Below are 20,873 nucleotides of genomic sequence, written 5' to 3'. Positions count from 1 at the left end.
AAATCCAATTCATAGATGCGTTTGTTCTTCTAAAACCTGTGCTTCTTTTTGCCTACAGAATGAAGATGTCCGACCTCACATCAGAGACAGATTTCGCTTGCATGACTTGCTACCCCCAGATTAAAGCCTTTTGTCTACTTACTGAAGGGGGAGAAAATGCAGGACCCTTTTGGACTAAAACAAAACATTGCCATTACTGTTGAAATTTTGCATTTTTGTACCCCGTCTTGCTTTTCTTATCTTTGGTGCCCAACAATAATCAAGGGTTACAGAAAGAGACTTTATATATCTGAGATTGAATACATACAGTACAATACAGTACAACACAGTAGGTAGGCTAGAACAGAAAAGTCTTTAGAACTAGTGCAACTCCGACGAATTTTTTTATGTACAGGACATCTGCAGTTTATAAAGAATTCTGTTTCTGCCACCAGCAGTTTGACCTGTAGAAACACAGGATTTTATGATATAACAGAGATTGAAAATGGACTCTTATTTTCTCTCTGTTCGGTGCTCTAAGTGGGTTTGTAGCCACTTTTCTGTTACTTTAAGATTCTCATTTCAACAGGAATGGCCAGTAAAAGTTGTTTTATTTTTCCTGTTAAGGTTTATAACCTTTTTACACTTTTGACCTGTATTAGATTAGAATTTCATTATGCATTCCTTTTAGTTGAGGCGCTTCATAGTTTTTCTGGAAATAGCCAAATTTTCTTAGTTTTTTATTATACAGTTGGATGGCCGTTTTCCTGCTTCGTCTGCCTGCATACTGTATATTTGTTTAAAAATATTCTCTAGTTTTAGCCCATGTAAGTTTCATTTAGAAAGAAAAACCCTGCATTTATATTTTGTTTCTGTAATATTCTACTGTAGTTGAAATCTTTTCAAAAATCAAGAGACTGGCTAGATAAGAAGAATATAAGAATTACTAATATTCAGAATATTTTAAACCATTGTGATGGCATGTACTCTGGACAGACGATATCTTGCAGTGGCACAAACAACTGATGGACAAGGAATACCTCAGACTATACTGTGCATGCAAATCCTTAAAGGAGAATTAGTTTGGTCACCTGTTAGGTTTGATGCAATTCAATTACTGCTGCCTTCTGTTTCCTCCAGGAATGAAGTATTCTGCACAGTGGCTCAGTATTTTAAGATGTTTTGCATGGGCTGCTGGTACCTCTGTTACACTGCTCTTCGTTACAATCAGTTTTAAACTGTGTGACAGCGAGGGTACCTACCAGTAACTATGCATAATCCTGTGGTACAGAACACTCCCATGCCACCAATGCAGTCAGTCTGCTATCATAGTGGTTTTCTATGCTATATGGAAATAGTCTTCAAGCCTTGGTTCTCTAATGCAGCTACTACAAGAGGTTGATATTTTTATAATGGTGTGTAATCTCCTTTTCAGGAGGCTTTTTATGGAAGGTATAATTTGTAAAAGTTAGGATGCTTTGCCTCTCGACTGCATTAACATGCCATAGGCTCAGACTGTTTTTGTGTAAAAGATGTCACAGAACGGCACTTTTTCTAAAGAGAAGTTTGATATTTTGTATGCTTGTTAAGAAAGTACAGTATTGGAAATTAAAGGTGGACAACTGATAATTGAGAAGTATGTCAATTAATTTTTTATGTATATTACCTGTTTACTTGTACAATTTTATTGTACAAATTACATGCAGCTTCATTTTCAAATGAGTCCTTAAAATAAGGAAAATCTTTTTAGGAAAACATTTAATTTTTGTATTTTTGATTTTAAAAGGCATGAGTTATGTCAACTTTTTCCAGTGTATTAATGAAGATTTTAACTTTTCATCAGGTTGAGTGTTTTCTTACTATATTATCTGTTGTGTATGTAGCTAGCACATTGTGTCACTGAACTGTTTAAAAAATTAGCATGTAGAGCAAGCCTGTTTTGTGGAAAATCCTTATTCATTAAAAAAAGAAAAAAAAAACATCATGGCAGATTTTCTGCAAAAAAAGTGAAAACATTTGCAATTCAGAATACTGATTTTTTTTGTATTTAAAGAAAGGTATTTTGCTTGCAGGAAAGAAATACTACAGATTCATTTTAATGAGAATCTTTTAAATGTATTTATCTTTAGGGCATCTGGGCATCTTTACGCTGTTTGTCTTATGTCTTTATTGAAATAAAATGTACATAACATTACCTTTATATATGCTTTTGCGCAGACGTGTGAACCCTGTAACCATCCCCGTTCCTTCCTGTTTTTATGTTGATAAGATGGTTCTGGAAATATTTATAGATTTTGAAAATGGTCAGCTTGTATTTGAATTGCTACATGGTTTGCCAACAATTTTTTAGTTGTTTGTTAAAATGTAAATCTGAATCTGAGATTTTTAATTAGTTTAACAGTGAATCCTTGTTTAATGTGGAATTCTTCCAAATTTCTTAGAGTAATTTACATAATAGGACTGCTTTAAAATTCACTAGTCTACCAGAATGAAACCATTTTTGTTAAGTAGTTCATAGCTTTTCTCTGACTGTAAAAAGAGATTATCATCTGTTCAAATACTGTCCTTAAACATGTGCGTCCTATCTTTGGCTAAAACCATTATGAAAGTGCTTTCTTTAGTTAAGGAAACCAAAGCATACATTGCACTTTACAGCTGTATCTGTGTTGTGATTATCAGATCAGTGAGGGAAATCAAAATGTAAATTGGAGGATTTAGTTCTACATAGATGCACAACAACAATAACAGAGACTGCATAGTAAACATATTAAATATTAATATTTTAATGTGCTGCAAGTCTGGTATTTATCATTCTGAACTTTCTTTGCAGAATGAGTCTACCTTCTTCAAAATCTAAGTTCCCAAAAATGTCAAACACTTCTGGCATAAACAGTCTTTGCATGAAGCAAAGTTATATTCCATCAGGTTTTATTCTCATCTCGTTAGTCTTGAGGGTAAGGCTTACCTGTTTCTCCGACACTAGTCTGGATCAAATTGTGCATACCAAAATTGACACGGATAACCGGGGGAGTCTCAGCTCTGTGTATTACTCGAGTCTTGAATGTAGAACTGTGCTACCTAAGCAGTTAATCTTGTAGCTGTATCATTTATTCAAATTTTATGTATGTTTAAAAAACACAACGTTCTATTTCCAAAGTTTTTAATGATTTCATTTGTGGTCTTTGGATTGATCATGGCAATTGTGTGTTAATTTTACACGTCCCTATGTATTCTGTTCTAGGTTTGAGCATTCTTAGTTCTGACAGCAAAACAATATTTCATACTTATACTGACAATATATGTTCAATTTCTTTTTTATATATATTTCCTTAAATTGTTGTATAGATAGAATAGCATTCACCATGGTATTGTTGGCTTCTTTTCCACCTTTGATTCATTGCACGTTCCATCTCTGTAGGAAAATATTTTTTCATTGTTATTGAAATGTGTCTGAAAGCCTGAATGTTTCAAGACCTGATCAAACATCTCCAAAGCAAGAGTTATAGCAACCGAATGCATGCTAAGGAGGCATATCTTCTTTAAACAAGGCACTTAAATGTGCTATTAAAAATAATCAGATATGCAAGTGCTGTGCTGAATGAGAATAGAAGGAAGTGCTGGCTGGAATGCCTTGCGCAGGCAGCGAGCCATGGGCAGCAGAACTGTTTGCTCTCGCTCGCTGTTAGAAGCAGGCGTCCTCGTGCCACAGCTCCCCTCCCCAGACATCTGATTTAGGTGCTGCTTGGATTGGCACAACTGAAAAAGCATCGAGCCCTGATAAGGAGAGGGACCAGGAATGAGTGGCTGAGGAAATAGGTGGAGTGGGTGGAAATCTCATAAACCCATCTTCCACCAGCAGTGTAGAGCTGCGGTCCTGCGAGCAGCCGCTAGCAGAGCTTGGTCATTCAGTGAGGAAAGCTGTCCAGGAGCACAAAAGTACTGTTAGTATGCTGAGGGAATAGCCACATTCCTTTATTTTTTCCTTCTGGTTCTGACTTCCACATAGCATTGCACTGCAAATCGTACCTTTTATTCTTTGTCAAAAGCAACTTGAATCAACTGCATCCTGTCAGTGTGTTAAAGTAGAGGATGAGGCTGATAACTTCACAATTGATACTAAAACTAAGGAAAGCCCCTGTATGCGGTGAGATGCTTCTATCACAGTGAATTGTGGCTGCTGAACTCGGTGTCCCTTGCTGTCATTCCTCTCTCTTCTGGCCGAGGACTGGATCAGCACTGAGTACACCTAAATTTGGGGAATTAGAAAGATTTTCTGTGCCTTCTTCATCCCCTCCCCACACTGTGCTCCCATTGTGTTCCACCTGAAGGACTTGGAGAGCACAACTTTACAAAGCTAACATTTCCATGTAAAATTAATATTTACATAGTTGAGATTAATCTAGTACAGATTGCTAAATTATAAGGTAATGCATTTCAGAAAGTCAAGGCCAGAAAGTAAACGTTCACAACATATTGCCAATTAATAAAAAAAAAAAAAAAAAAGCACACCATGTAACTCTACTTACTAGTATGGTATCAGCACAGTTTGACAAGTTTGTTCTAACAGGTACAAAGAGAAACTAATCGCTATTGTATTAAGTCTTCCACTGTAAGTAGAATTTCAAGTTAAATATTCAGTATTTTTCTGGTGAAAAGACTTGTATGGATCTATGTGGCAAAGCAGGCAGGTGGTACCTCTGATCTGATCTACAGTCATGCTGATTCAATCAGTCAGCTCCATTAAGCTTCTCTAAACTCATTATCAAAGACTGAGACAAAGATGAAATAAAGAAATCATAGGCGCAGGCACCTGGGCAATACGATGAGTGTCAGACAGCAGCGCACGGCTCGTTCATGGCCTTCACCTCCTGAGACGAGGTAAACGTCTTCCGATTCTAGAGGACAAATTCCTGTTTCTGGGAGAACTGATCCATCGAAGGTGTTTCACTTCTGAGTCCCTAAAAAGGGGACTTTAAAATCCGCTCTGTGAATAGTGTGAATTTGAAATGTGAAGACTGAAAGGAAAGCCTAGAATTACAGCAGCAGGGTGTAGTTCCACAACAGCTCAGGCTGAGCTGGCTCTGGGAGGCTTTTCCCTCTTCCCTCTCCTCTCCCCTGGTAACGAGTTACCGTGTTACCTGCTTCCTTCTGCCTGCCCTGGGGCACGTGGCTGTGCAGGGAGCTGCTCCTGCTGCAGACAGCATGCTGGAGTAACGAAGATCGGTTAAAGCTGCTGTGGAGTGGAAGCTAAAAAGGAAGGTTCATGGGAAGACGCTTTTTCTGGAAATGTAATTGTCACATTAAAGTCATTCAGCTGAAGAACAAAGTTCTTAAGACGTTAAAGAACTACTCTCAAAGATTTGATTACACCAAAACCATGTGATTTCAGCTCTGCGTCATAGATTCTTGATGCTTAAATAAAATCCTAAACAAGCTGATAAATGGCTGGTGAGAAGTAGCATAGATGCATCATTTTCTTAGTTAGTGGTCATAATTTTGTAAAAAAAAATTAAAATGTAAAAAAAAAAATGACAGCAACTTTTTTGTTTGTAAGCAAGCAAGGATGACCGACTAAAGATTAACTTGTATAGATTCTGTTAAGCACATCACTATTTTGGTTGTCTTGACCGTGTAATGTAATACTGTTTTGCTTTATTTTTTTGATACTTGCAAAAATGTCATTGTACTGATAGGCTGAATCTTGTAAAATACAATTGGAAGAGAACCAATGTTCTACAAATTTGTGTTTCTTTTGCCATCATTTCTAGTATATACAATCATAAAGATTTATATTAAATATTTATGCTCTAGTTACTGTTTTTATGAGTTTTAGCTGATATCAGACTTCATTGAAGACTTGGTTTTCTGTAAAGCAAGACATTTCTCATGTCAGTTTTCAGCCTTTAAAAACGAAGGGAAATAAGCAGTGTTTATGCTTTTTTAACAGCTCAGGATACTGGAGACCAAGAAAAGAACATAAGTGGTTTATGGCCTGAAATTGTTACAGCTGGTTCTTTTAAGGTGGTCTTGCTTTGAACCCGATTTTCAATGTGTAATGCACCTTCCAGTGAATATCTTGTAAAACTACCTCAGGGCCTGATCCGTCTCCTTTGCATTTGTTTCTCCTCCTGAGCAGAAACCTTTAGACTTTTCCAAAATGAGAACTGCCTGGTTTCCTAGGAGGTAGTACTTCCTTTGACTCGGAGAGCTGTGCCTTAATTTCCTAGTCTATACAATGGGAGTAATACTTATTTGTTTTAATCCACAAGCTTAAATTTAAACGTGCTGTGTAAATATATAATATTTTTACAATTATGTTCCCAATCATCACACAGTTCCTAGTAGTTTCATAATTATCCTCACAGAACATTTGAGCTTATGAAACTGTTTAGACTTGGTGAGGATATAATTTACTACACTACTTGATCTATAATTATGTCTCTAATGTTATTTCTAGTGCCTGGTAAATGGGTAACAACAAAAAACGGATGATAAATTTGGAAGTCATATTTTTTCTAGCTAACATAAGAGGATCTTCCTCTTGCTAGAGGAACATTCATCTGTGTTCCAGATGAATCTGGAACACACCTCATTAGTCAGACCTATTTCTTTCAGAATAAGGCTGCCCATCCAGGCTGTGACTTAGCTAAGTTGTCTTTGTCCTGACAGTTGTGTCTCTGTTGTCTCCATGAGGTGGAGCAGCAGGAGCAGAAAGTCAGTCGATTCCTGTGAATAGTTCCTCTCTGCTCTTTTGGGGGTAGGAAGCAGTTAATAGCCATCGCAATTTGTTCACATCCAGGGAGCTTTCAATTATAATCGTCAGGAGGCATCCTGAAACGCCTAGGATGTGCAGCATGCTTCGCTATTTCTGTTGGACAGCTTCTCAACAAACCTTAAAAAGTTCTGCAGCATTGCTGCCAGCACACGCTGCTGTGTTGTGTCGTCATGAAGCGGGTGTGGTGACATCCCAAAATCCTCTGTCCTGAGCTACAGCCTGCAAAGGCCTCCTCGTCCCTGGGGTCACAGCATCGTGTGCCTTTATTCCCAGATGGGGAGCATAATGTTTGAAGCAGACAAATTTTAATACTGAGAAAGCCTATTAGAAAACAAAACAGTTCCATTGCTGAAGGAAATGTTATGAAAACTCTGTGAATAATTCATTAATTACCTGCAGCTATTTAAAATTATCAAACTGTTGTTTGCAAGCCTATGATAAACCAAAATGTATAATCCCCTGGCACAAGTTGACTGAACTGAAACTGAATCTGGTTTACTATAGCATCCTAATTCTGGCGCTGATGAGTCTTTAACCAATTGTATTGATACCTGTAAAAAGATTGGGTTTTATTACTTTTTAGGGGTAGGGCTGGTGGAATTCTGGCCTTTCTAAAGAAGCAAAGTGGAAAAACTGCTGTGTGTCGCCACGTTAACCCAAGGGCTCATCGCTAGGTTTGAACTTCTAGCTTTTGTGGCTCTTGATCCTCTTCTAATCTCAAATATACCTATAAATTGCACATTATTTCTGTGTTTCACCAGAAGTGGGGTTCTTGTAGGAAGGCCCCATCCGAGCTAGCACAGCGCTGCGCTCCGGCGGTGCTGGGGGTCTCTCGGCAGGGTATGGGGGACGCTGCTGAGGTACCTCAGGGTGGCAGCAGTCCTGTCCCTGCTGTTAGAGGGGTCAAGGAGCACAGACCCCGCTTTGGGAGGACGAGGCAGGGCTGTGGCTGCACCCCCTCATCGGCCCCCACAGGGCTGAAGGGAAGGAGCAGCTGCCACCCCAGTAAGAACCAGTTGGGCTCAGTGCTCGGGCACCCTGGCAGCCTGCGGAGCTGGAGACCCCTGGCAGGCAACGTGTGGGCGTCTCCTCATTCTTTGCCTCTTGCTCTGACTGAATTGTGTTGTTATATTTTTAATATGTGAAGGATCTTCAGAAGGTGTGGGTTTTTTCACTGCAGCAGAGACAAGGGAATAAATTCAGACGACATGTGACGGTAACCCCTAGATTAATTTATTGATACACACGGTAGCTTTTTCTCCTTCGGTAAAATCTTTTTATTTTTTTGCCATTTCTGTAACCCTTTCAGAAGGGCTGTGAGGGGGCTGTGGGATCCCGGGGCTCCTCACGCGGTGCGCGGGACGCCGCAGCCGGAGCCCGCCCGAGCCCAGCGAGACCGCGGCTGGAAGCCCCCGGAGCGGGACTCGGAGCCCCGGGGGGCTACCGGGGGCTGCTCGGCGGCCGGGCCCCGACCGTGAGGGGACACACGGGCCGCGCCCCCGCACCCCTCATCATGGCGGCGGGGAGGCTCCTCACAGCCCCGTCCCTCCCATCATGGCGGCCGCGTCCCTCCCCTCATGGCGGCCCGGCCCGCTCCCCCTGCCGGCGGGCATTCCGCCGCCGTCCCGGCGTGCCCCGCGCGGCGCTGGCTGTGGTGGGGCTGACTCACGGCGCCTGCGGAGCGGCCGCGGCACGAAGATGGCGGCGGAGGCGGACTCGTGGGGTAGGTGGCGGCCCCGCCAGGCCCCCTCAGCCCCCCTCAGCCTCCCCCTCAGCCGCTCACCCGCTTCTCCTCTCCCCCACAGACGCTGACAGCTTCGAGGTGGTGGAGCCGGTGGCGAAGCGCCTGGTGCCGGGGGTGGCGGCCGGCGACCGCTGGGCCGGAGAGGATGAGGAGGACGACGTGAAGGTGCCGCGGCCGGGATCGGGCGCCTCAGGGGGGGGTCCCCGCGGTCCCCCCGGGGCTGGGAGGCGGCGCTGGGCCGAGGGGGGGGCCGGGGGGAGCCGAGGCCGCGCTGCCCGCGGGCCTCCCTCGGGGTGGGTCGGGCCCCGGGGCGCTGCGAGGCCGGGAGGGGGGGCCCGGCCCTAAGGGGACCCCCCCCCCGGTGCTGCCGGGCTCTGGGCGCTGCTGGAGGCTCCATCGCAGCCCGGAGCGTGCCGTGCCCCCGGGTTGGGGTCGGGGAGGGCTGCGCCGTGGTGGCTGCAGGCTCCGGGCTGCCGCAGCGTGGCCCCGTCCCGCTCCCAGGCCCCGGCCGCAGCTGGAAGGCGCTGCGGGCACCGCGGTGTTGGCAGCTTCAGGAGGTCGCTCGCCATATGTTTGCTTAAGGCGCTGTTTGGAACGGGATTTTGGTGTGTTCGAGGAGCGATGTCAGCGTGGAATTGGTGTCAGAGTGTGTGGGTGTTCGTTTCTGATACCTACAAAAGCTGGCTTTCCGTAAAAGTTTGTTTCCTTCCATGTGGTTCCAGCTGTCCCCTAGCGAGCCAGGTTGCTGGGTGGGGGATGACACAAACCTCGGTGCGCCTAGCGTACGTGCAGACAGGGAGCCAAAGAATGTCAGGAAATGTATGAGGAAGGGGCTTGAAGAGCAGGAGGAATGGAAATAGGTAAACTGGAGAACACCTTTTGGGTTCAAATCCAGCTTCTGAGATCCTGTGACAGGCAATCTCCTGGTGGTTCATCAGGTGCCCTGCTTGCTCCATTGCGGTCACAGGTATGAAGCTTTTGGAGTAGAGAATTGCTGCTTACGAGGTGAGGACTTGCTCGTTTTGTTATTCAGCCTGTGCTTGCGTTACCAGAATCTCTGAAAAACACTGACTCAAGTTGTCCTTGGAGTTCAGGGTGGGTATTTGTTTTTATAGGTAGTATGAAAAGAGTAGTTAATCTGTTAAAAAAATACGTATTTTTTGTAAGTTACAGGCTGTCCATTTTACTTCATGAATGTGGTGATGCCCACACCCTGCAGTTATCACCGATGTCACATTACAGCAGGCAAAGGGAGCGGAGGTATCTCTGTGTGCAGTGGCTGCAGTCATTTGTAAAAAGTGTGGTTAGAGCGGGCCTGTGTATAGAAATTTGTATTTAATCTTTATATATTTGTGCATATGGACGAATATACCAGACTTAGTGTGTTTGTGAAGTTTGCTTCTCCTCCTTTCTTTGAAAGTGGGAAACTTTCCTGCTGTGATGGAATGTGGCCAAGCGAACTGGGCTGTGAGCTGTCATTCCCCGAGAGACACCTGCGCTTTCTGGGGCTGCTCTAATAAAAGCACAAGGTTTTCCCCCATGCCCCAGGAGTGCAGCTACTTCCCCCTTTCTCAAGGATTACAGTTCCAGTCCTGGAGCTGCATCTGGAGAGAAGGGCCCGTCCAGCAGATAAAGCTGTCCTGTTTTGGTTTAGTTTGCTTGTACTTACAAATGCTCAAGATCTCAGAGCTGAGCTAGGGAGGTAGCTTAGGTTTGTTTGGATACCTCGTTCGCCAGGGTCAGCCCTGCAGAAGAAAAATTGTGTGGTCTAAAATACAAGCACAAGGTGTTTTCCATGTAGTTTGTCCTAACGCAGGCATTCCACGTTTTGGAATGCCTTTTAGATATTCAGATTCTGTAGTTTGTTCTGAAGCTGTTTTGATAATGAACTTAAAGTAACTTAAAGTTCAGGAAATGGTGACTTCCCCAGGTTTAAAATTAGCATCTTCAGAAGTAATAAAACTCAAACGTTACCCAGAACACAAGTTTCCCAGAAGATGGGCCTCCTGCCAGGGAATGTTCATCTATTTACTCTTGGGCAATTCTTTGCTCAACAAACCAAAACTAGGAAATTCGCTTGTTACACAGGCAACAGCCTTGGTGAAGGAGAGTGCTCAGGCACAACTGGGAACTGGAATGGTGGAGTGCCTGTCGTTCTCAAATCGTGTCTTTTGGTTTTGAGGGGGGAGAACAAGCATTTTCGTGTGTTCAGGGTGCATATGAAACTGTGAGAGCTGCTCTCATCACAGGTTTATTTCCATGAAAAGGAAGATGACTTCAGTGCCCTTAGTTGAGCTATGTACGTGTAAATGAGCATTGTTGAAATACTTCAGAGTTTTAAGCTGCTTTAGTGGCTATGTTGTGCAATGTGTCCTCTTTTGAATCACTTAGTATTCAGCGCAAAGATGCAGTACTAATTTTCTTTTCCTCCAAGAGCTCACTGAAATTTATAGACAGGAATAGAAGAGCTTGAAGAGGCGAGCTGCTGTTAGCCCAGCTGGGAGGCCGCTGCTGTTGGGCTGAGCAGTCCTCGGGTGCCCGGGGTCTGGACGCTGCCGGCCAGGAGCGTGCTGGCGGCTCCCCGACAGCTGGAGACTTCTTTGGCTCAAGTTGACACCTGAAAATCCCACCTAAGATCTGAGGGGGAGGCCGTGCTGGATGAGAGGTGGCCACGCTGCCCTCTGGTTTCTGCTGTTTTTGTGTTGTTTCATCACCAGAGCTTCACGAGCTGAGCCCAGCACCGCGCGCTGGCCCGGAGCGTGAGCCTGTCCTGGTGTGCAAGGCCCTGCCCACACGTCCTCTGGGGAAGTCCTCATGTAGGAATGAAATCTTGGCGTTTCTTTCGGGCCTTCTGGTGCCCTTGCGTAGCGGACAGGCTGCCTTCAGCCTCGCAGGGTTTTGCAGTAGGGAACAGTTGATTTTAAACCATCTGTGAAGGAGGGAGCAGGGGATAGGGCAGCAAACTTTGTACAGCAGTAATGGACATGGGTGGAACAAACTCTTAATTAGATACGAGCTGAACTAATGCTGCTGCAAATTCAAGTCAGGTCCTTGGAATGTGGAAGGGAAGCTGAGTCTCTGACAAGTGCCAATTAACTCGAGTGAGCTGGTGGCTGGGTGTCTTCCTTGCTTGGATCAGCACATTGCAGCGCGTGCTGCGTTCTTCCGTCTCCGTCTTCTTGTCACGCCAATGCCAGCCCCTGAAATGAGCGGTTCGGGTGGCTGCTTGCGTCACTGCTGTGAGGTAGAAGTGACCGAGTTGAGGGCTCAGTCTGTCAGGTTACTCGCAGTGATGCACTGACGGGCTCTGCGATCCTTGCATGAGCTGCACCTCATCAAACATAACTTTTAAGCTTGCGAGTTGAGTTGAAACAGGGAACTAAAATTAGACGCCTGTGAGGTTTCTTGGCTCTAACTTCTGGTGTGTGTGCCCTGTGGTGCTCGGCATGTAGCTTCAGATCAGTTTTAGAGCATTGATTCCCATATGGAGGTTGGGTCATCCAGCAGAAGCTGGAGTGGTGTTGGGAAAATAAAATGTATTCCCCTAAACCCTACCCAGACAGCTGTCAGGAGGAACTGTGGGATTACTGCTGCAAGGTCTGCAGGTGACAGAAACGGGTCGCTTCTTGAAAAGTGCTTCCTCGATATTCACCTGAACTGTGTGCTGCTTTGAGCCAGGGCCACCTGTCTGGGCACAGGAGTGCGGCCATGAGGAGCGTGCCCAAGGTGGAAACAGAAAGCAGAGAACCTCTGCGGGCACCACAGCTGGGGAGCTCCGAAAACGCTCTCAAGGATGTGATGGAGAACATTCCAGTGATGTGTTTGTGGGAAGGTTTGTGGGCAGCTCTTTCTCTTAAGGAAAATGCTGCAGGCTTGTGGTCTGAGGGCTGCTGCGTGTTGGAGCTCCTGCATCAGGATGCCCCCGCGCATCGCCCGTCTGCCCACGGCCACGCTCCTGCTCACAGCACAGCCCCGTGGCCAGCGGGTTCCGGGTGGCTTTCAGCGTGGCTGCTCCCAGTGGTGGCTGTGCTGCCTCAGGTGACGTCCCGGTATCATGCAGTGTTTAGTACCAGCAGCTGTAGTAAAGTCATGTTTCACATCATGGGATGTTGATCTGACTCTTGTGACCTTGCTTTTCGAACTGTTGACAGGAACTTTGCAGTTCTTTGAATAAAAGCCGCTTTCTTCGTAGCTCCTGAAACATTGTGCTCTGCTCCCAAAAGTAGCGTCCTTATTTTACAGCTCTAATGACTTACCCCTGCTTCTGAACTCAAATACATCAGATTAATGGATATGCGAGCATTTAAAGAGGCTCTATGTAAACTCCCGTTCTTTGTGTTTATCTCAAAAAGTAAAAATTATCTGTAGAAGAATCCTGTGAAGATTCATTGTAATTAAAACTTACTTTGTAGGATAACTGGGACGATGAGGAGGAAGAGGAGGAAGCAAAGGAGACAGAGATAAAACAAGGTGAGACTTAAAAGGAATACATTTCACTGTGTGCGGTGTCGGAAAAGACGCTGTTTTTGTCCTGAGTGTATCTGAAGTATCAAAACCACTTTCCAAATAGGATCAGGTTTGGTTTTGAGAAAGCCTGTCTTTTAACTCCCTCTGTGAACAGATTGTGCTAACTGAGCTCTGTCGCTTTCTCTTTGATTAGTGGTTTTCTGGTTGTTGGAGAAAAAAAAAAAAAAGGTAAACCTCGAGTGTCATATTGTTCAATGTTTTACAGAACCCAAAGTTTCAGAAAAAAAGAAAATAGCAGAAAAAATAAAAGAAAAAGAAAAACAACAAAAGAAAAAGCAAGAGGAGCTTAAAAAAAGGGTAATTACTTTTTCTTCTTGGTCTCATACATCATACATTTAAAGGGTGGGTTTGTTCTGATTTTTCCTTTTTTTTTTTTTTTTTTTTTGAGGTTCAACAAGACCTATGAAGGCCTTGAGTAGTCTGATAAAACAAAGTTAGGTCTTGTACTTAACATCTGGGGGATGTCAGCTTTAATTTCTCTGAAATGTAATTGGGTTATGGAAATAATGCTTATCTCCATTTCTGTTGCATGCACCTCCTGGTAAAACATGCAGTTGTGAAACTTCTGAGAAGGGGCAAGGCACATCTTAGTTAAAATGAACAGTTTATTAAATGAAATAATAGGCATTGCTATGGTTAATTGGGATGGTTTTCAGGTTTGTACATGCTTGAGGTGTACTGACTTCAGGCAGAAGCTATTCAAGTGGCACTGGAAAAAAATGATTTCCTGTAACACCTCTGCTCAATATCATGTTCCCCTGTATACATTTTTTAAATCCAGTTAGAGGCACCAGAGGAACATAGAGAACTTACACCAGAAGAACAGTTAGCAGACAAACTACGGCTAAAGAAATTGCAAGAGGAGTCAGACCTTGAGTTAGCAAAAGAAACCTTTGGTAAGTTGTTGTACCCCACTCAATGCAACCGTAACGTGACAAAAGGAGCGCAGCCCTAAATGAAGCTTTCAGTTCTGTGTGAGGATCCTGCAAAGGGGATCGATCAGGATTTGACCGTTAGAGCACGTGCAGGTTGTGTTACTGAGAATAAATGTGGGTTCTAAAACCAAACTACTGGAAGCATAGCCTGGTGCTAAGGACTCACTGCAGGAACTGCAGAGCCATCGTTGGAATGTAAGGGGCTTTTCCTTAACGTGTCTTGCTAGAATGGTATAGGAAAAAGATGGCTGGCTGAATTTCCTGACTAAGTTATGCTTCTGATCAAAAGATGAGCACATGAAGGAAGAAAGTGCAGTCTGTTCTTAGCTGCTTTACAATGCAGACTTCAGGCTGATGAGGCTTTGGGCGAGTGTGGCGCAGCATAACGCACGCAGGCTTTACTTCAGGCAGTCTGTGCAGTAAGCTAGATGTCGAGAAAGGCAGCTCGGTTACTGGAGTGCGCTCGTTTCCTTGGGTAGCTGGAAATAGACTTAGTGCAGCTTGTTCTGGCTCTGTGCTTTGACACAGCTGGCAAAGGCGCTGATTTATAGCAGCGTTCTTCAAACACGAAAGCTTGCTTCTTTGCTTGAAGTGGGTTATTCAGCTTGTTACTCAGTGAAAATTCTGCTGTGTATCTTCTGAAAGAGTGCAGTGCCTTGGGGAGGAGGGGTTGCTTTAAAACAGTTGCGAAGGGCCAATTAAATTCTGCACTGACCCTGGAAGGGGAGAAGTGTTACATGTAGCAAAGAGTGCTTCAGAAATAGCTGCTTCAAATGACTAAGCTTTAGAGCAAAGCCTCTTCAGGTCCAGGTTAGTGACTCAGGCTGCTAGTTTTTGTTTGGCAGAAGCCCATGGGGAGCGAGAAAACCTCAGATTTAGTTTTGCAAAGGTTCAGCAGAAGTGAACTGACTGTGAATGGGGTTACTTGTTTCCTGTTGGTGTCATCTTTTAGGGACTACAGCTGATGTTTTCTTTAAAACCTGTGGTTTTCCTTGCAGGTGTAAATAACACTTGTGGAATAGATGCCATGAATCCCTCTTCAAAAGATGACTTTACGGAATTTGGCAAACTACTAAAAGAAAAAATTACACAATATGAAAAATCATTACATTATGCCAGTTTTTTGGAAGCGTTAGTTCGAGACGTATGTATTTCATGTAAGTTAAGTGAAAGACTTCTAGAATGTACTGCCAAAATTGTAGTGGGGTTGAATGTGAAAACATGCTGTGAGAGTAAAATGTAAATCAAGATTAATCTATGCAGTTTATAGTAAGTAAAGTCTAGTCTGGTCTGTTTCACTGACCTAGTATCCAATTTCCAGCCCAACAAACCTTATTGTTGATCACATGCTTGTACTGTTACAGCCATTCTGCAAGTCAGTTAAATACAGGCACTTTAAAAGTGTAAACTCTTTTGCTGATATAAATGTCGCATGTTTCTCCTGAAGCAGCTTCTGGAAAATAAATGATTCTCTGAGCCGGAAAATTTGAGTAGCAATTTGGAAGGAAACTATTATAAAATTGAGATAATGTAATTCAGGGACTGCAAAATAAATTGTTCTGGAATTCAGCATGAATTCCATACACAGATAAACTGAAATAATTTTTTCCCACTGTTGTGGTAGGCTGAAGTATTTGATGACTTCATTGTTTGAGATCTTTTCCTGTACCGTACACACGTTGTCCTTCAGCAAAGTGGTAACTTGATACTATTTAATGCTGCATAAATACAGGGATTGTTGGCTTCCTGAAGCTAGTAACATACATTTCAAATGGATTCCAGGTCTTGTAAAGTGAAGGACTTGACATCTCTTGGATAATTTATTATTAATATTCCAGCGCTCCTTTTCATGTGTGTGTCTAAAACAGTCCATATTTTACTGCATTACATCGTAGTGCTAGATTTTTGTTTCAAATGTCCCCTTACTAAGGCTCCTGTGTTTGCTAACTCTGCATTTGCAAAATCTTACCTTCCCCAACATTCAAGCTGCGTACTAGGGACCATGTGAGTAGCAGTTGTCATCAAAAGGCTCAGAATTACCCAGTATATATTTTGCTGTTTTATATCAAATAATTGCCAGTATTTACTTATTGATGCTCACCTCCATAGTTTTTTGATAGAATTTTGATTATAAATTATTTAACTGCCTTGTAAAATCAATAGTGATGAGGATTTTTATTTTTATTTTTTTTCCTAATGCAGTGGAAATTGATGATTTGAAAAAGATCACAAATTCTTTGACAGTACTATGCAGTGAAAAACAAAAACAAGAAAAGGTAAGGCTTCTACGCTTTTCTGTAACAATAACATTATCTGCTAAAGACGCTGATCTGGAAAATGGAAATAGGTCTAATGCCGAATTGAACTGCTGATTTTGTTACATGTAGTAGTAGATGAAATGATAGTCTTGGATACTGTTTTAGAACTACGTAAATACTCCTAGATGTGTGAGATAATCAGGCGTTTACTGAATCTAGAGACCCTTATGGGTCTCGCAAAATGTCCCTTAATTTACATGCATCTTACCTGCACGATAACTTTGTTCCATTTGACACTGCGCTGCCTTGGAGTTAAAATGACTTATGCCAATACCCTGAAAATGGAAGCCAGCTTCAGTTACAGTTAAATGTCAATATCAATATAGGGAAGTAACTTTAAATCTTTACCAAAGTTTGTCATTTTGAATAGCAGATAGCTGGAATTTCTGCAGTGTCATGCAAACTGAAGGAACAGTAATTGTATAGGCAAGGAAAAATAAGTTTTTAAAGATGATGTAATAGTTTAACTGCTGATGCAAATTATAACATTGTATTTTATAATATAAATTTAAAATCCCAGATCAGTTGGAATTCAAGTATTAGTTGAATCATTAGAAAGCAATAAAATTAAACAGAAACATCACTGGCAATACGCTTTTTCCAGTATGTTTTAAATCAAAGTGAAGGATTGGTAGAAAACAAATGGTAGTGCATTATTATTGTAAGTAGTAGCTTGTAAATGAAAAATGGGACTCTTAAATACAATGCGTTTCAGTGGCAGGTGTTCTTCTGTTATGCCAGTTCTATAGGAACTCTACAGGAATGACTTGAATACAAAACATTTTATGTAGTGTTACTGCATTAAGTCTAGAGGTTGGTAAACATGATGAACTCTTTCTTTAATATGTACTGCACTTTGGAGAGAAGCCTGTGACTTACTGAACCAAAAAAGTTTAAAAAGTATGTATATTTTCTGTTCTTATGCTCTCTCCTTTTCCTGTAAATTAGTTTGGCTAGCCACTGAATCCTGCAACTACACCAATCCAGTAAGGCAGAGCTTTATAACTGTTTAGTTTTGTAAAATTAAAAGTAGGCGTAGTTAGTCTACTTGGTTAGAGTCTAGGTGAAATAGGATGAATAACAAAACAGTAAAATGGGTGATGCAGGGAGCTGTGGAACACTCAATCATTACTATCAATAGATTGTGTTGTGGATGAAACGCTGCTGCAGAAATCATTGGCAATAGTGCATTCACCACGAGTACAGGATGCAAGTGTTCATACCTCAAAAACAAGAGGCATCACTCAAATTTAAATAACGACAAATTACTGTGGATTTTTAAGTAAACATGCTCTTCTTCCTTTTTAAGCAAAGTAAAGCCAAAAAGAAGAAAAAAGGTGTTGTGCCTGGAGGTGGTTTAAAGGCTACTATGAAAGATGACCTGGCTGATTATGGAGGATATGATGGAGAATATGTACAAGACTTTGAAGACTTCATGTGACATTTATCTCCCCTTCTATTGTCTTTCTGTTGCCCATAATCCCTTAAACATGTAGCACAACTTCTCTTTCTTTAAATTCTGCCAAATGCTACAATCAAAATTGCAGTATCTCTGTGCTGGTGGTTTAACTCTTGTCAGGCCAGTGCTAAAGCACTGGGATTCCTGTTTTGTGCTCAAGGGGTTAGAATGAAGAAATTTAAAAACTGTATAAATTACAGTAAAATAAAATTTTTAAAAAACCAACTACTGCACAGCATTCTGATAACGGTATTGTTGCTATTTGGTTTTTATAGTAACAGCCACTAAATTGGAAATGAATTTCAACAAGGCAAAGTATTATTACCAGCACAGTTCAATGACATGGCCTTAACTGTAGCTCCGTGAATGAATTGTTTGATGAACAAAAGCAGTTTGCAGCAAGGGCATGGTGTGCACTTAGTATTACAATTGCTTTGTCTTAAGTTAGAGCTTGAGGTTTTCAGTATATTGTGAAGGGAAACTGCTAACTTCAAAGTAAGGATACTGCACATAGAATGCATCACTTGAGATACCCACTACTTCAAAGCTTGACATTTAAACAGAACACTTGTTTGGGTCAGAACAAGGAAAGAGGGCCTTATTTGGAAAAAAAAAAAAGACGAGTATGAAGTTTAGTTTCCATTCATCTAAATTTCTACTAATGCAGCTGTATGGGTTGGGTATTCTTTAACAGTTAATTGCCTGGTTTAAGTAAGTGTAAAAAATAAGACTTCCTTTTGGTCTCTCATGGGCTGTGGTAAATCTTTCATGACTCAGCCATTTTCTTTCATTTAAAAAAAAACTTGCTTAGCAAACTGCAACAGTTACTACAGTTGGGCAAATTGTTACGTTAACAATTATGACATCTGCAATGTTTTATAAAGCAACTAATTTAATAAAAATCACTATTGTGAGGACTTCACTATAGCTGTCTTTGGACCTGTTCTTTCAGTGTACTACAATGTAAGTACTTGAAGAGAGTTGCAAAAGTGAGATGAATAGTGGTGGTTTCTTGTTACTAAGTCTAGACTTTGCTCTGACTTGCAGCTTCTCTGGTGTTAGAGGTGCAAGATTTCAATCCTGTATAACAGCTTTCCTTAAATTAAGATGTACAGCTGCTGCTGATAAACAAAATACTTTTGCATTTCCACAGTGAACTTAATTATCTGTGTTGCTGGAAGTGCTGAGGTCAGTAGCTTGTACTCACCTTAGAAATGTCTTAGGGCAGCCTCCTTAGCAGTGCAGCTCTATTCCAGCTGGCAACTGACACTTACTATAAGAAGTCAGTCTTGCATTTATAACTTATTTATGGGTTACTCACGTGTTTGTTCCTAATACGGACAGGATACATGTGTGCTTCTACAAGGCAGGAGTTCTGCTTCCCAGTATTAGTGGTCCCAAATTTTTAATCAGGGCTGGGGATTTCCTTTCATGCTTGGAACTTTAAAGGCTGCTAGTCATTATTTAACTTAGACTGAGCTGGCTGTGATTATTCTAAATTAGTCTTATGAGACTGACTAGAACTGGAATTTTAAATACAGTGTTCTGTTCTGGCATAATCTGTGCTACTTAATCTTTTATTAAAGGTGTATCAAAGGCGCTATGACTTGGACTTTATATACCCCTATGCAAGTAGTATGCCATATGCAAAGGTTGCTAGTGTGACTGTTCAGCAACCAAGAGGAGCTTGTTAAGATACCAATCCGACTTAGAAATCCAACTTAGCATGCCTTTGCTAATTAAAAATACAATTGCCATAGCAACCTTGTTGCTAGGATAATGTTTAATATTTAGAGATAGCACAGTATCATTGCTTAATGTGACTGATGTTACTTTGAAGCTGTTTTTATGCTACGGTCCCTCCCACCCATCTTGTGGAGGAGATAAAGTCTTTGGATTAGAGAGAAGCTGATGGCTGTGTGAAGCACTGTTCAGGTATTACCCTGTTACATGTCCCTGGTCTTCTAAACTTACGCTAAGGATCTAAGTGGCAAAATACTTGGGTTGCTAGCTCTTTTTTTAAGGCCTCAATACCAACTGTCTGCCCAGTAGGCCTGTCTAAGCACACCAAGACAGTAGCAACTACGTTAAGTACATGCTGTTGTACGAGACTTTCAGCTTAGCACTTAAGCTAGAAAACAAAAACAGGCTAATGAGAGTGGAATCAGAGAATACGTAAAACAATAGGTTACTTGGCATGCACCTAAAACTTTCAAAGGAGCCTGATAATTCTGCTTATTTCCTATGGTGATCCATCATCCACACCCCTAAACTAAAGGGCTGCTGGATCTCTGAGGTTCATCATCAACTGTTCCAGCCTGTATTTGCCATTAGTCGAGTATTTTGTAAACAGTAGGATTTATTATACAAAACGCTTATAGGTTAACACAGTATCAGCATTTTAAATATTTACAACCACCACCAGTTTTCTGGAGTTACTTTCACATAGCAGCATATCATTACAAGCAGGTAATTGATAAAATAATCTGTTAAAGAATCAGTACTAACCATGCAAGTTGTGGCACTGGTACTGTCAGAGTCAGTCTCTACTTCATGGAGGATGGGTTCTAGTTTGATAGCATGTCGTTAAGACAACATCCAGTCTGTGCATCTTTCAGGAGCATGTTTACGACATCGTAGAACTTGTTATCATAAGCCAGTCTGTAGTGCATATAGATGTCTTCACAGTAAGCAAGCAATTTCTTCAGATTTTTCAGGGCAGCATCAGTAGGTGGGTGTTGTTTAACCCTGAAAATAATTTACATAAAATTGAAATAGGAGAAAGCCTTATAATCATTGTCTTGCTACAAGAGCATTTCTTAATGCTCTTAAGAGTATTTCTTAAGAGGCTCAACACACAGGTTAGATTCTCTTGGCTGTTCATTTTGCTCTGATTTATTTTATGACTCCAATGTGACTAGCCTTAAGGTATCCTACTTATTCTGCTGAAATGATCTAGAATGGCTTGAGTTGGAAGAGACTTTAAAGTTCACCCAGTTCCAACCCGCTGCCGTGGGCAGGGACACCGCCCACTAGATCAGGTTGCCCAGGGCCTCATCCAACCTGGCCTTGAACACCTCCAGGGATGGGGCATCCATAACGTCTCTGGGCAACCTGTTCCAGTGCCTCACCTCCC

General features: G+C 42.2%; 3 protein-coding genes across 4 annotated transcripts in view; 2 read left to right on the top strand and 1 right to left on the bottom strand.

Moving 5' to 3' along the window:
- CTDSPL2 (CTD small phosphatase like 2) overlaps positions 1-3,438 on the top strand; it is a 38,987-nt gene extending 35,549 nt beyond the window's left edge. The window contains exon 13 of the mRNA XM_084293419.1: positions 59-3,438. Within this exon, the coding sequence (XP_084149545.1) occupies positions 59-124 (66 nt within the window). The 3' untranslated portion in view covers positions 125-3,438. The remainder of the gene's footprint in view (positions 1-58) is intronic.
- Positions 3,439-8,387: 4,949 nt separating this feature from the next.
- Positions 8,388-18,659, top strand: EIF3J (eukaryotic translation initiation factor 3 subunit J). The gene is made up of 8 exons (XM_084293406.1): positions 8,388-8,477; positions 8,560-8,663; positions 12,911-12,968; positions 13,231-13,322; positions 13,807-13,921; positions 14,959-15,117; positions 16,163-16,236; positions 17,588-18,659. The coding sequence occupies exons 1-8, from the start codon at positions 8,453-8,455 to the stop codon at positions 17,717-17,719; spliced, it is 759 nt and encodes a 252-aa protein (XP_084149532.1). The 5' UTR covers positions 8,388-8,452; the 3' UTR covers positions 17,720-18,659.
- Positions 16,245-20,873, bottom strand: part of SPG11 (SPG11 vesicle trafficking associated, spatacsin) — a 36,077-nt gene continuing 31,448 nt past the window's right edge. The window contains exons 39-40 of one of the 2 annotated variants that reach the window (XR_014618754.1): positions 20,246-20,485; positions 16,245-16,553 (exon numbers count right to left, since the gene is read on the bottom strand). Coding sequence is in view for 1 of the 2 variants with exons in the window: in XM_084293405.1 (XP_084149531.1) it covers positions 20,305-20,485 (181 nt within the window). In the remaining variant the exon portion in view is untranslated. Of the gene's footprint in view, positions 16,554-18,269; positions 20,486-20,873 lie in introns of those variants that run through there. The other variant, XM_084293405.1, reaches the window with a different exon arrangement.

This window comes from Netta rufina (genome assembly GCF_964035555.1).
Source record: "Netta rufina genome assembly, chromosome: 11".
In the NCBI taxonomy this organism is placed as follows: domain Eukaryota; kingdom Metazoa; phylum Chordata; class Aves; order Anseriformes; family Anatidae; genus Netta; species Netta rufina.
The sequence above is the reverse complement of the archived record's forward strand: the minus strand, read 5'-3'. Positions and strand labels throughout refer to the sequence as shown.

Excerpts from the sequence above, each read along its gene's own strand:
- EIF3J (XM_084293406.1), top strand. The coding sequence starts at position 8,453 with ATGGCGGCGGAGGCGGACTCGTGGG. Across the intron at positions 12,969-13,230 it reads GGAGACAGAGATAAAACAAG|AACCCAAAGTTTCAGAAAAA; the intron begins GTGAGACTTAAA and ends AATGTTTTACAG. Across the intron at positions 13,323-13,806 it reads AAGAGGAGCTTAAAAAAAGG|TTAGAGGCACCAGAGGAACA; the intron begins GTAATTACTTTT and ends TTTTAAATCCAG.